The sequence below is a fragment of the Trachemys scripta genome, chromosome 4 (assembly GCF_013100865.1).
Source record: "Trachemys scripta elegans isolate TJP31775 chromosome 4, CAS_Tse_1.0, whole genome shotgun sequence".
NCBI classification, from domain to species: Eukaryota; Metazoa; Chordata; order Testudines; family Emydidae; genus Trachemys; species Trachemys scripta.
Window position 1 is genome coordinate 32,148,638 of NC_048301.1, and position 15,648 is coordinate 32,164,285.

A 15,648-nucleotide genomic window follows, 5' to 3' on the forward strand; every position below is an offset into this window, starting at 1 on the left:
TAGTTTCCGCATCGGAGTGTTGCTCTTTTAAGACTTCTGAAAGCATCCTTCACACCTCATCCCTCTCAGATTTTGGAAGGCACTTCAGATTCTTAAATCTTGGGTCAAGTGCTGTAGCTATCTATAGAGATTTCACATTGGTATTTTCTTTGCATTTTGCCAGATTTGCAGTGAAAGTGTTCTTAAAATGAACATGTGCTGGGTCATCATCCGAGACTGCTATAACCTAAGCAAATCAGTCCCTAAAGAAAAAGAGCTGAAGAGACTGGACTTGTTAGGGACAAAAATTTATTCTACTGCCTTGCTCCAGATGAGAACAAACCAGCAACCTCTGCTAGCAAAATATGGTTTTGATTATGATCTCAATTAGGATGCAATGGCTAAATTCAGTGACAAGCTCCCCAATGATTCCAAAGAGTTTAAGGTCTTCCTTACAGAGGGTAGACTGATGGCAAAAATCTCACTTCAGTTGGCTCTCATCACCACAGATGACTCCTCAAGAGCGATGACCTCTACAATTATAATGAGAAGAGTGTTGTGGTTATGCAGACTTTCAGTAATCTATTGAGGACTTACCTTTCTGTGGACAGTTCTTGTTTTCAGAAAAGATCAACATTTTGCCTTCTTTTAAAGATTCATGTGCCACCCTACGTTCTCTGGGAGTGTACATTCCAGCCACCAAGAGATGCCAATATAAGCTGCCTCAACATTATTCACAACAGTACAAGAGGCAACTCTTCTATCTCTCAAGACATCAGGACACTGAAACCTCAAACGAGGTGGGTCATACCAATTCCAGTTCGATTCAATCATCTCAACCTCAGCCCTTTGGAGGGAAGCAACCTTTTTATTTCTTTGAGGGCAGCAAGGCAACCAGCAGCCATTTTCCCATTCCCTTCCCACCTTTTGGGGACAGACTATCTCATTTCCTCAGTACTTGGGAGGTGAGAAGTACTGTAGGACTGGGATACTGAACCCAATTCCATTCTATGTTCCCCTTTCAATCCCTCTGCACCTTCCCTTTTCAGGGACCAGTCTCATGAGCCTGTGCTCCTTCAGGAAGTTCGGTCTCTGCTCAGCATGGGAGCTACCGAGGAAATTACTCTGCAGTTTCAAGGCTAAGGTTTTTACTCTCACTACTTTCTGATCACCAAGTCCAAAGGGAGACTGAGACCCATCATATTAGGCCTTCATGCTCTTAAAGATTCAACAAGCAAGTGAGATTCCATATGGTTACCGTAGCACTGATTCTTCCCTCTCTAGACTGCAACAAGTGGTTTGTTGCCCTCGAACTTTGAGATGCATACTTTCATATGGTGGTGCTACCCAGCCACAGGAAATTCCTTAGAGTTGTTGTAGGGGCCACCATTATCAATATATGGTATTCCCCTTTGGCCTCCTGTCCGCTCCTCATGTATTCACCAAATGCCTGGCAGTGGTAGCAGCCTTCCTAAGGAAGAAGGGGATACATGTCTTCCTTTAAGTCAAACACTGGCTGGTTTGGGGGTCGGGTCATCCAAGATCCAGGTTCACTGTAACATTGGATTCATCATTCACCTTTTCAATTGCCAGGAGCTGATCCTGAAGAAGGAGAAATTGATATTTATTCTTACTCAGAGAATTGAGTTAATTGGGGCCCTACTTGATTCCATGAGTTTGACTGCATTTCTATTTCTGAGATTTCAAGTGATTCAAGACCTGTCTCTCAGGTCTCACCATCCACCACGGCTTGGATTTCCAGAGATTACTGGGCCACATGGCCTCTTTTACATATGTAAGCAAACATTCCAGACTAACAACTCTACCACCTCCAGACATGGCTGAAATCAGTTTATCAACTACGCAAACACCACTTGGACAAGTGCTTCCTCTTGCAGTGATAAACACCTTAGACTGGTGGATAGATTGTGGCAATGTGTGCGCGAGGGGCCCCTTTGCTCATCCTTCTCCAACTCTGACAGTTGTAATTGATGCTTCTGGAACAGTATGGGGCTCTCACATGGAAGGCACTCGATCCCAAGGGATCAGAACACAAGGAGAATCCCTACATCAATGTCCTCAAGTTCTGAGCAATTCAGAGCTTTTGGGGCTTTCTTTCTTCCATATCAAGGGACCGTCGGTGCAGACTCTCACTGAAAACACCACTGCAATGCACAATCTCAACAGATGGGGTGGCCCTTGTTTCAGTCAGTTCTGTTAAGAGGCATTAGGCTTTCAGGAGTTTTGCATCACAGAGGACATCACATCTGTAGCTGCACACTTAACTGGAGCCCAGAATTGGCCAGCTGATTTCCTCAGCAGGAGATTCTTCCTTAACCAGAAGTGGTCCCTCAAGAGCAGTATATTGAGGCCCATCTTCCAGACATGGGGCATTCCTTCAATTGACCTGCTTGCAGTAAAAGACAACAAGAAATGTAACTCATTTTGTTCTTGGACAAATCAGTCTGGGTTCAATGACTGACAGTTTCATGTTGAATTGAAGGCCAGGTCTAATATATACATGCCCTCCCCCTCATACCCCCCTCCAACCCCTTAATACCTGTAGTTCTGGCAAGTCATTCACAAACTGAAACGAGACTATGCCAAATTAATCCTCATTGCCCTGGACTGGCCAAGGCAATGCTGGTTTTTGGACTTCCTCAACCTTTCAGTTCATCCTCCTTGCTTTCTGCCTCTTTTCCCAGACTTGCTGTCACAGCAGAACAGTCGAATACTGCATCTGGACCAGGGCAGTCTCATTCTTGGCTTCTGAGTGGCTAGATCAAGAAGAGACAATGTACTCTAGCAGTTCAGGAGATCCTCCTCAATAGTAGAAAGCAATCAATGAGATCTACTTACCTGGCTAAGTGGAAATGGTTTTCCATTTGGTCCACTAGTGATGAGTTACAACCTTCGCAGGCAAAGATCCCAGATATCCTAGAGTATCTTCTACATCTGAAATCATCAAGTCTGTCTTTGAGTTTCTTAAAAGTGCATCTTGCAGCAATCTTGGCTACCCACCCTCCAGTCTAGGGTCGATCAGTATTCTTCAATACCAGGATTGTTAGATTTCTTAAAGCTGTGACTTGTCTCTTCCCAGTTATCATGGACTCAGTGCCCTCTTGGATCCTGAATACTGTACTGGCATCCCTCATGGGCCCACCGTTTGAACCTACGTCCACTTGTTCTTGGCCTCACTTAAGTCAAAAGAGCACTTTCTGTATAGCTATAACACTGGCCAGGAGAGCATCAGAGCTACAGGCACCGATGGTGGTCTCAAGCTGTCCTGCAGTGACTCAAGAGCATGAGTACCAACCTCAGGGCAGACTGTGAAGAACCAGGGCACAAACCCCAGATTGGCTGAGAGATCTATATTTATATTTCACCAACCAAATATATCAAGGGTAAACTCCTCAGGCACTATAAAAGCATAACCATGGAGCCACAGACAGTCCCCTTGAGTACTCTGATCTATCTTGTCACCTAGGCAATCTTACTTTTGTAAGGATACAAAAAAGAATTACAGGATAATTTAGGTTACTTCCAGTCCCGAAGCCCAGTCACTTACCCCAGGTTAATTGGATCTTAGATCTCACATCAAAGACAATGCCTGTAGCCAATCAGGTAATAAACTATATAAAGATTTATTTAAAAGGAAACAAGAGTTATTTACAACATTAAAGCAGGTAAATAAACATGCACACAAATGAGTTCCAATCTTTAGGTTCAAAAGATTCTTTAGGTTCAGCAGCTTCTATAATAAGCAAGCCCTATATGTCCTTTAGGGCTAACCCAGGGATCTCTTGCTTATGCCCAGAAAACCTTGCCCTCAAGAGTCCAAGCAGCGCAGAGTTACAGTTCCTCCTTGTTAGGGGGTTTTCTCCCTTCCCCCATTCTGCTTCAAACTGCCAACTCAGCTGATGGGAACAATTCTTTTGTAAGTCTCCTCTTCATTGCGGGCGGGGTGGGGGGAAGAGGGAGGCGGCACTGGGAGCAAACAACAAAGTCTTTTGTCCTTTTTGATGTTTCACAACAGTTTGTCTGGTGTCAATGGGCCTTCCTTTTGGGAAGGACATAACACCTTCTGTTGAAGGACAGTATCACACACTTAATGTCTCTCTCCTGTCTGGTTATTTATATGGTTACAGAGGCTTCCAATGCAAATGCTCATATATTACTTTACAATATGGCATACAAATGTTATAAGCAGGATTAATGCATGCAGCAACTTACAAGCATTCAATAAAGTCTAAACACTAAACATGTTTATAACTCTAATACCTATTTTAACCATACTAACACAGAGATGAAACAGACTGAGTCCAGCTATTTGTCTGTCAGTATTCAGCCTTATGACCACACCTGAAGTTTTTATCTACAGTTGTGTCAGCTTTGCATTTAAACCAGACAATACTTCTCTGGATTTCTTCCCCAAATTGCAAATTAACAGAGATGAGGAACATCCACATAAGTTAGATGTCAGGAGAGCACTGGCTTTTAACTCCTTCACACAGTCTTCTTGTCATTTTGTGTCTTATGTAGATCACATGAAGGGCCAAGGCAGCGTCAGCACAAATGTCTCATTGGATAACCTCTTGCATTATAATGGCATACAGGGCAGTCAATATTCCACTTCTGCAAAGACTCTTGACCCATTCTGCAAGGGCTCAGGCTGCATTCATTACTTTCTTCAGGGATGTTCCCATTCTGGACATCTGTAGGGTCCTCAGTAAATACATTTACTTTGCACTATATGGTCACAACCACCTCTAGATCAGATGTGAACTTTGGCAAAGTCATATTTCAATCATTATTCAAGTAGGCTCTGAACCTACCTCCAAACAGTACTGCTTGGGAGTCACCTGAGTGGAATACATGCCTGCAACAACGCGAACAAGAAAAAACAGTTACTTACCTGTTCTGTAACTGTTTTTCTTCCAGTTGTGGGTGCAGATATGTATTCCATGACCTGCCCTCCATCCCCTCTATATTGGAGTCTTAAACCACCTGCTCTGTTGTGAAGGAACTGAAGGGGGCTAAGGCAGTGGCAGCCCTTATATTGACTCGGGAGGGGCCAGGAGGATGTGTAGGGTGCGTGCACTACCCCAACAGGTACTGCTGTGGGGAAAAAGTCTGTGACTCTGGTGCACTCGAAGACACCTAAGTGGAATACACATCTGCGTACACAGCTCAAAGAACAGCAGCTACAGAACAGGTAAGTAACCATTTTGGGGTTTTGTTTTGGGTGATTTTTTGTGTGCGCGCAAGATTTCTTGTTTATTATGTCTCAATGATTTTCAGAACAAATCTTCTCCATTTACAAGACTTTTTCCTGACTTCCATCTCTGCAAACTCAACATAGAATGTGAGAGTGCAACTGGATTCTTTCTAGCACTGATTTCATAAGAAGTAAAGATTAAACATATGGAACTTAAACTACTGTTTTACTCCAGCTAGCCCTGCAGAGCCAACACATCAACAATTCTGTTGATGTACGAATCAGACTAGAATCCAATTCACTCACTGAAAGTTGTGTGGCTCTGCAGGGCTAGCTGGAGTAAAACAATAGTTTGTTAGACTAGAACAATCTAGTCAGCAAAGTAAGCAGATAGGACTTACAATATACAAGTGGTTTTTAAAAAATATACTAATTTACTGGCTAAAACTACACATTCAAGGCCATATTTAAAAACCAGAGATTTACCATGGAAAGACCCTGCTGTTCTGTTATTAACTTTTCAGAATTAAAATTGAAGCCAGACACTGATCAAAGTCCATTTTAATAACTTCTTTATCTGTAAATCAATAGTTCAACTACTCATATAAATTAGCTTGTTTCCATGTTAACCACTCCTACCTTTTGGTATATAGTGAATGTAATTAACTCAGTGACAGTATTTAGTTAAGAACAGATGATGGAAAACAATCATACGGCAGAGTTATTACTGCAATATACACCATCTGTCACTTTGCATTTCCTTTTTGGATGTCATAAGCCATTAGTAGATAATGACCCCTCTGAAGTTATATCTGTAGTTCCAAAGGCCCAATAGTGGAAGTGTCAAGTCACTGCACACAGATAAAATTAGCTTAGAGACAGATTGTGCCATTTTTAAATTCTCTCTCAACTGACTGCAAGTAGAAATAAGAAATTACAAATTGGGTAGGAATGTTTCAACTTCAAATGCTATATTTTTGTCTGTTGTAGCTATGTCTGTGTACCAGGGCAGGGGGAGGGAGGGGAGAATTACCCTGTACCATTTATGGACTTGACACATGGTACTTTCCCCTCAGAGCAAGGGGGCATCTGGAAGGCAGATTGTCACTCTCTGAATTGTGATCTGTCTTTGGGCTTTCTCCAGGGGCAGCACAACAAATGCATTGCCCCTTGCTCGGGAGTAGGTTAGTTGCAGAACTCTCAGAATAGGATACATGTTTATTAGGGACATTAAATGAGTTTTAAATGGTCAAATTCTAGATCAAAAAGGGTCAAAATGTTGTATGCACAATGGGGCACCCCTCTGACTTCAATTTAGCCCTAGAGAATAGATCTGTGGGACGAGATCCTTGATCTGAACACCTACATTAATTTCTCCATGGTGCACAGTGGAGAACAAAACTGTAAAAACTCTGTGGTGTCATGCAGAAGATAGTGGCAGTGCACTGCAGGAACTATGCATTGCTGACAACAGGTGTCAGCAGTGGGTATAATTGAACCCAACCTCAAGTACAGATCCAGGACAAACTGTGCTCAGAACAGGTTTCAGTGTGCTCAGAATAGTTTCAGAAAATGTGCTTCAAAGCTATCGGGAGTTGAGCATATTTTATTCCTAACAGCTCTGAGTATGTGTTAACCATGCTTTGTCCAGGCTATGCCTGATTTTGAACCAGTTCAAATGCATCCACTGCTAGCAGCAATGATCAGCAATAGGCAATTTTTGTGGTATAGACGTAGGTTATAGAAGTTATTCTCACCACTATGTAGCCAGCTCTCAAGGGGTCTGGCCAGTGCAGTTCTTCCCCCTGCACCTAAATGACATTATTTTCATTGGCATCCAAAACAGAACAGAGAGGGCACCACAACGGCTTCAAGGAGCTTACAGAATCCACTGGACAGGACATAGAATCATAGGACTAGAAGGGATCTCGAGAGGTCATATAGTCCAGTCCCCTGCACTCATGGCAGGATAAGTATTATCTAGACCATCCCTGATAGGTGTTTGTCTAATCTACTCTGAAAAAATCTCCAAAGATGGAGATTCCACAAACTCCCTGGGCAATTTATTCCAGTGCTTAATCACCCTAACAGTGAGGAAGTTTTTCTTAATGTCCAACCTAAACCACCCTTGTTGTAATATAAGCCCATTTGCTTCTTGTTCTATCCTCAGAGGTTAAGGAGAACAATTTTTCTCCCTCCTCCTTGTAACAATCTTTTATGTACTTGAAAACTGTTATGTCCTCTCTCATTCTTCTCTTTTCCAGAATAAACAAACCCAATTGTTTCAGTCTTCCCTCATAGGTCACATTTTCTATACCTTTAATCATTTTTGTTGTTCTGCTCTGGACTTTCTCCAGTTTGTCCACATCTTTCCTGAAATGTGGTGTCCAGAACTGGACACAATACTCCAGCTGAGGTCTAATCAGTGCAGAGTAGAGAGGAAAAAATATTGCTTGTGTCTTGCTTATTAGACTACTGCTAATACATCCCAGAATGACATTGAAACTAACGAAGGAGAAGCAGGAAAACAGAAAGGGCAAGGATAGGAGTAACAATTTACAGGTTACTCAGAGGGCTGGTACTTGGCATGCCTCAGCGAAGAGGATAAGGTTTTCTGGTTTTTTATTTGTTTTCACTAAATGGATCCCTTGGTTAATTTTATGTAGGTGTCACAGCAGAAGTGACTATTATGAAGGGACTTGAATGTGGGGGGAGGGCTTATGTAGCAGGTCTTCTTTTGGATCTGCAGAAAAAGGAACATTAAATTACTACTGCTTAAAGCAGCATTACTCCCCTGGGCACTCTGCAACATCCTTCTCCAAAAGCGATCACAAAGACTAAATGACAGAACTGGAATAGTTATCCTGACAGATTTGGTTGGGAAATGGCGGGGGTTGTACAGGAAGAATTGCACTGTACTGTTGGACTTTTAGACTGGAATAGCAATTGCAGAGCAGCTCTGATGCATGTGACCTCATTGCCTCATGTAGCTCCCTGGCACTCAAATCCAGCTACTTGCACTGAGTGTTTTGGACAGGATTTGGGCTTTGGAGAAGGAAAAAATGGGGAGAAAATGAATTCAACTCTGTTAAGCTCTAACAGGAGAGGACAGTAATTACCAAAGACGTTGGTTTCATGTTGATGAAAAATGTAACAAAATTTCCTTTTATTCACTTTCTAATTTCAAAATGTACATACAAATCTCTTACTATGGTCAAGAAGGGCCCGAAAACAGTCCAAAAGAATACTAACAGATTTGAATATATTCTGGCTAAAAACAGTGGGAACCTTGAACATAAGCTTACACTGTCATTTTAACACCTTCCAAAATGCAATGGCCACTACAATAAGAGGAGTATATAAAATGGTAGTTTAAAATTACAGTATTATATTTTTGGGAGGTCTATAAAGATCAATATAGCTACATATTCTCCAAGGATTCTCCCTTCCTCTCCTCTCCAAAACAATTCCTCAATATTATTGACATATGACATAATAAGAAGCTAGTTATCCAGTGCACAACTCCACATCTGAAAATCAGAAATAATTAGTCTCACAGCTATGGTAGGCGGCTCAGTGTCAGATGCTGAAATCTCACAGTGGGTTTGAAGTTTTTATGATGGAACCCACATGTTTCCATGTGTATCAGGTGCTTTGGTATAAGGAATATTCCAAATCCATGGGCGATCTGCAAAATAAAACAAGGAAAAATAAATACATAAGTAAAAAAATAAAAATATGCTTATGACATATACCTGGCCCCAGTGAAGTCAATGGCAAAAAACGGGGGAGGGATAGCTCAGTGGTTTGAGCATTGGCCTGCTAAACCCAGGGTTGTGAGTTCAGTACTTGGTCCTGCTAGTGAAGGCAGGGGGCTGGACTCGATGACCTTTCAAGGTCCCTTCCAGTTCTAGGAGATAGGATATCTCCATTAATTAAAAAATTTAAATTCAACTCCCATTGACTTTATTGTGGTTCATCCCAATTGGAAGTTCAACTTACTGATAAAATTTACTGAGCTATTGCTAACAGTGAGATACAAAGACATTTTAAAAGGCCGTTGTTTTTCCCCATGGATTGTTCTTTTAAATGTGGATATTGCAACCTGACAATTGTCCATTAACTATGATGGAGAGTACATTTAATACAGATCTTACAAACATTTTGATATCACAAAATTTGCTTTGGTCCATCCAGTGAAAATCAGGTACACCTCTACCTCAATATAATGCGACCCAAAATAACAGGAATTCGGATATAACGCGGTAAAGCAGTGCTCTACGGGGGGGGGGGGGGGGCGTGGGGGGGCGGGTCTGCGCACTCCAGTGGATCAAAGCAAGTTCAATATAATGCAGTTTCACCTATAACATGGTAAGATTTTTTGACAGCGTTATATCGAGGTAGAGGTATATTGTGCAGATATTTTGATCCTACAGCAGCATAAAAGGAAGATTACAGCATGGAGATATCAATATTATTCACTGGGACAGCCATGATTATATTGGGTAGAGAAGATGTTGTCAAGAGATCTGAGAGTGGACCTGCATGACATGAATGCCTGAGTTCATGACTCACCTCTGCTAATATTAAAACTTTGTATGTCCATCAGCAAGTCACACAGAGTCTTACAGTCACTCCCTATGCTTCCAAAAATAGAGGAGCCAAACCTATCAGAATCCACCCTCGCAGGAGGGAGGAAAGTGAAGTGATAGAAAGGAGAGACGTGGGCGTGCTGGCTCTTCAACATGCTCCTCTCTTTCTCTCCAGTTCTTCAGAATTCACACTTATCCACTATATCAAGTCTATGCCTGAAAACCCTGCATTGGGCCGTAACTAGTGCGGAGTGAGCGGGGCAAACACCCAGGGTGCAGAACTGCCAGGGGTACAAAAATGGGGCAGCGTGCAGGATCGGGCCCAGCAGTGTCATCCCCCCACTGCAGGATCAGGCGCAGGCGGAGTCCAGGATGCTCAGACCCCCCCCCCCCACCAGGATTGCTGGCCTAGTGACCCCCCCAGGAGCAGGCTCTACGGCACTAGGACTCTGGCACGGTGGCAGGCGGGAAGGGCACTGAGTGCTAATTGGCTCCTATGAGCACACTCATTGCTCAGTAACATCTGCTGAAGTTGCTGCCCTTGCAGGGTCTGAGCAGGGAGCAGAAACTGACTGCGTGTGAAGTGGTGTCAAACAGCTGGAGGCAGGGGCAGGAGAGGGGCCAAGTAGCAAAACTGGAGGGTGGGGATAGGAGCTGGGGTCAGCCCAGGGGTGAGGCACTGCCAGATGGAGGCAGACAGCAAAGCCCCAGCACAGGGAGGGGCTGAGGGAGTAAACAGTTACCCCAATGGGATGAGCCACCTGCCCTGATTGCTGAGGGGCTTCCATGCTTAGGAGGAAGTGATCAGACAAGAAAAATGAAGAAGTCCTGGGCTGCTTATGATTTACAGTTAGGAGAAACAACAGTAGAAACAAAGAAAGTAAACACTGCACAAGTAGCCACACTCAGTAAGGGGTAAAACACACCCTGCTCCCTCTTGGACTGTGTTTTCCTGTTACTGTGACCTACCCTTCTTGTTGCTACCCCAATCGTTACTACGGAGAACAAAATAAGGAGTCTCCCTTTGACCCATTGTTATAATGCTCCATTGCACTCACACATCAGGGAATTGACACCGTCAGGGCAGACTGGCCCAGAATGCTAACCATACCTTGGCTTTTCTTTTAAAAGGCCTCTAATTTTGGGCTAAGGACAATTTTCAGTTGTGCCCGGACAGATAAAAATACAGGCCATTCACTGTGCAGGTGAAGAGACCAATAGGGAAATCTACATTGGGTGCAGATCTGGTTTGGGGCTGCTGGTGAGATATGCACCGGCAAAGAGGCATGTCTACTGTGACCTGTGCTTGTAGCATTCTGGGCTGTGACCCAGCCAGTCTGTTCCTGACACCCTTCTCTATGAGACTGGGGCCATCACCTCGATATGTTCATCTAGCCATTTTAACTATGGTATTGGCACTGTCTCACACTGAAGCACAGCATAATATGATTTCACAATCACCACAGCTATATACTTTCTTCTGTCTCCACACATAGGTGTCAAGGGCCTCATCTGGCCAGAAGTCAAACATAGAACCATAGGGTCAGAAGGGACTGCAAGGGTCTTTTAGTCTAACTTCCTGCCAAGATGAGTCATGCCTCTTATCAGCTGTCACAACATAGCTTTCCCAACGGAATGATACTTCTCATACGGGCCATATACAAACAAGCTATGCTGTTATAATTAAAAGGGGCATAATTGCAATTTGCTTGGCAAGGTTCAGCCTGAGAAATGATCAGGTATAAGCCAACCATAATATTGTAGCAGGAAGCAAACAATAATCAATACTCTTCTTAGAAAAATAAAATCACAATGCAAAAGGTAAAAACCAGAAATCTAACAACCTCCCCCCGCCCCACCCAAATGGCTGTTTCCCTCATATAAAAGCCAGAGAAAGAGTGGCTTCTGCTTATACAGAGTCAGATGCTATGTTGGTAATTCAATTTCTAGATAATCCACTTCCACAATAAATTCATTCTTTGCTTACTCTTGAGTCCCACTTATTCTCCGCTGTGTCATTGAGAGAGGTGGCTGTTTATTCTAGCCAGTCTCACTGTGGGATGATGTAAAATGACCAATATCACTTTTTTTTGTTATAAACAGAAATGCAATTTTATGTCTTTCTGAATATGTTTCATGCCATTAAGTCAGTGCAGTATCCATATTTAGGTTACCATTATTTTCAGTCAATTTTTTTTAGTACCTATCAATGAGTTTACTTAAAGGGTATATAGGAGGATACTACAGGGATGTTAAAGGACTGTGTGAAAATTAATGTGGCACTTAAAAGAATCATATAATAGCTTTTATTGTCTATGCAAAAATAAATGCATTATCATTACACTATAATATCCTGACTCATATCATCTTAAAAAAAACAGTGAGGGGAGCAAAGATGCTTGCTTGCCCAGCGTGCTAAAATGCCTAGTTACAACTCTGACCCAGCACTACTTCAGTGTTAAGAATAAAATAGCTGTTCCACACCACCTTGTTGCCTTCCATATGCTGCCTCCCATCAGCCTTACTATGCAATAGAAACGTTGAGGCACACTGTAGTGAAACACTGGTACCTTCACAGTTATCACACGAGCAACTGCAGAGTAGACCTAGGCCTGAACCAAGCTCCCTGCAACTATTTTGCAGGGAGTGTCCCCTATACTTTGGGAATTACTGGTATAGCTCTTCATACTCTTGATGCTTCCTTTCCTTTCTTTCATGCTTTGATTAGAAATGAATCAGTGAGCAACACTGACACTAAAAATATCATTGGCAGCTAAGTTAGCAGCCATAAAGATGAATGGGGCTGTGCTCACCTCAACTTTATTGTTCAAGGCTCTCTGCAATTCAGACAGATGATACTGCATCAGTTACAATTGGATCATGTTTGGAAGGTTCTCTCCACAATTGTAACAGGCTATCCCTGAAAGCTGAGACTATAGAGAACAAAGGATACATCTTTGGGAAATGCTATATTATAAAGTGATAACATGAGCTGACAATAATATGTGTTAAGTTTGCTGTAAATTGCTACTTATTATTTTACTAACATGATACATTGTATTATACGTCAAAAACCTGCAGAAACCTTTTGGAAACCTCATGTTCTCATGAAGCACGACAGATGGTGGTACAGAATGTACAGCCAAGAAGAGAAAAGATACAAAACAATGGAGCTTGCTTCAGAAAGCATGAAGTACAAAATATAATTACTGTATCTCTGTGGTCCTCTTTCCATTGCACCAGACCCTTGTAAAACTATGAGTGAGTAAATAGGGAGCACAACTGAATAACAGTTGATCTTATTTCCTGCTGATTTATAAACAAGCAAGTTATCTGAGTGAACATCCAAATTCTCATTCCATAGAATGTTAAAATACTTCTCTATCTGCTTTGCTAATTAATTCAATTCAACTTCTCTCAGACCCAAATGCATACCTTAACTCTCTCACATTGCATTTCTTTGTGAAAAAGAAAAGGTGAAGGGGATAGCTTAATCATCTAAGCATCAGGTTTGGAACACCCAGAATCACTGAATCCAAAGGTTCCAGTGCCCACTGGTTCTACTGAGCTGTGATCCTGCCATGCTTGGTATGATTAATTTTAAGCAGTTTGCAGGTGTCTGTTTTTTAATTTATTGTGGTTTGGGGGGGAAGGAGAGAAGACCTTAAAAACCAAGATCCTTCCTGTTCTTTGGGATAATAAAGATGCTGTGGTGCTTTTCAGGTTTGACCTAAAATCCTTGGCCAAAATTTACCCTCAGCCTATTATTGTGTGGAGTGCAGGCTATCTGGCTGTTATTCTCCACTCAGAGATAGCTGTATTTCAGTGGTGCTGTATGTATAGTCAAAGCATTTTGTGATCCTTCTGGAAGAATAGTGCTGTACAAGTTTAAAATGCTGTTTAAATAACCATATAATTGACAGTAGAAATAGATAACTTATGAGAGGCTCTCTTTTCCCTGTTGATTAAATAATTATCTTAAAATGTTTTCCCTAAAGAATTTGTTAATTCAAAGGAATTAAGCATATCAGCCTCTGTGACTGTGCCATGAATCCAATATTTTTTCCATTTATTCTGAAAATTACTCTAATTATTGGAAGCATTAAAAAAATCTCTTTTCTCCAAAGCATCAGACTTGCTCATTCTCATTATAGGAGCAACTACTCAAGCTGTTCATCAAAAATGTATCATTAATACATAGCACATTAGTCAACTGGATTGTGCAATGTACTTTACAATGTTCCATTTACCTTATACTTCAGCATAAATGACACAGTCAGCAGAGTCACTGGCCATTATCACCCAGCTGGTCATTAACCCCAATTAAGCATTCAGCATCACGGTTGTGACTTATAATAGAAATTCTAAAAAATGGTATTCAGTTTTACAAAAGGTTTCAGAGTAGCAGCCGTGTTAGTCTGTATCCACAAAAAGAACAGGAGTCCTTGTGGCACCTTAGAGACTAACCAATTTATTTGAGCATAAGCTTTCGTGGGCTACAGCCCACTTCTTCAGATGCATAAAATGGAACATATATTGAGGAGATATATATACACACACATGCAGAGAGCATGAACAGGTGAGAGTTGTCTTACCAACTCTGAAAGACCAATTAAGTAAGAAAAAAACTTTTGAAGTGATAATCAAGATAGCCCAGTACAGACAGTTTGATAAGAAGTGTGAGAATACTTACATGGGGAGATAGATCCAATGTTTGTAATGGCTCAGACATTCCCAGTCTCTATTCAAGCCTAAGTTGATTGTATCTAGTTTGCATATCAAGTTCAGCAGTTTCTCTTGGTGGAGGGGTTGGTTGTGGTGGGTTTTTTTGTTTTTAAAGTTTTCGGTTTGGTGAGTGTGACAGGAAATACTCCAATCTTAAACTGTTTTAAATTATCCCTGTATTTTGTTTCTTTGTTTTTACCTGAAGTAAATGTTCTTCCCTTTCTAGCTAGGTAGGTAAATTAATATGGTACAAAATTCTGCTGTTGGCAAATACCTGCACTTGTAGAGCTGTTCTTATACAAAATGCTTTCCCAGTCAGTTTCACCCTCTCCTAGTGCAGGGTCTTGGGGGATGCACATGTCCAGGAACAGCACAGATGTTATCTTCAGCTGTTGCTGGGAGAAGGAGACACTGTTTCCTCTCCATTTCATGGGAGTCCTCCCACAAACAATGAAAAATAATACCTTTTCTGCTCCTACACCAGCCCTCCCCAATGACTCTGCACTAGCAAAGGACAAAATTGACCAGGATCATATATTTCACATTGCTTCTGTGGGTGCTACTGGGGGAATGCTTTCTGAACTAGCATAGGTACAATTACAGGAAGGAAGAAAGCAGGGACATTAAAAAATGCAAGGGATATGGAAGGAGAAAAGAGAAAATGAAAAATGGAGAAGGAAAATGGATGGGGGGTGGGAGGAGGAGAAAAGAAGAGGGTATAAAATGGCTACTCCCACAAGCAATTGATTAGCTATATAGAGAGATACATGACACACACATGCATACTACCTAAGGCTCTCGTTTTGTATATAGTTTTATATAAACTAGACCCTGGTAGCGTGTTGCTTGTGACAGGTTTCCCTGTATTCTGAAAGACAGAGCCTTCTGTCATTATGATCTCACTTAGAAGAGTGTGTTTTGCAGCTTAGTCTCCAGAGGATCCCAAGTGTAATCAGACACTGCAATATAGTTTCTTCTCACAACCTGGTTCATGTTAGAGTTTGAATGAAGATATCAGTCATGGCTCCTTAACAAGAAATATCATTAACAAACCTATGTCAATGTATAGCCTAATTCTATATTGGTAAAATATAAAACTATGTTTAAACATCTGGGTGAACTTTCTTAGCTTGC

General features: G+C 41.7%; 1 protein-coding gene across 4 annotated transcripts in view; it reads right to left on the reverse strand.

Annotated features, from left to right (window-relative positions):
* Positions 1–8,328: 8,328 nt before the first annotated feature.
* TDP1 (tyrosyl-DNA phosphodiesterase 1) overlaps positions 8,329–15,648 on the reverse strand; it is a 111,847-nt gene continuing 104,527 nt past the window's right edge. For all 4 annotated transcript variants that reach the window (XM_034768109.1, XM_034768105.1, XM_034768108.1 and 1 more), the window contains one exon: positions 8,329–8,885. In XM_034768109.1, the coding sequence (XP_034624000.1) occupies positions 8,757–8,885 (129 nt within the window). In that variant the 3' untranslated portion in view covers positions 8,329–8,756. The remainder of the gene's footprint in view (positions 8,886–15,648) is intronic.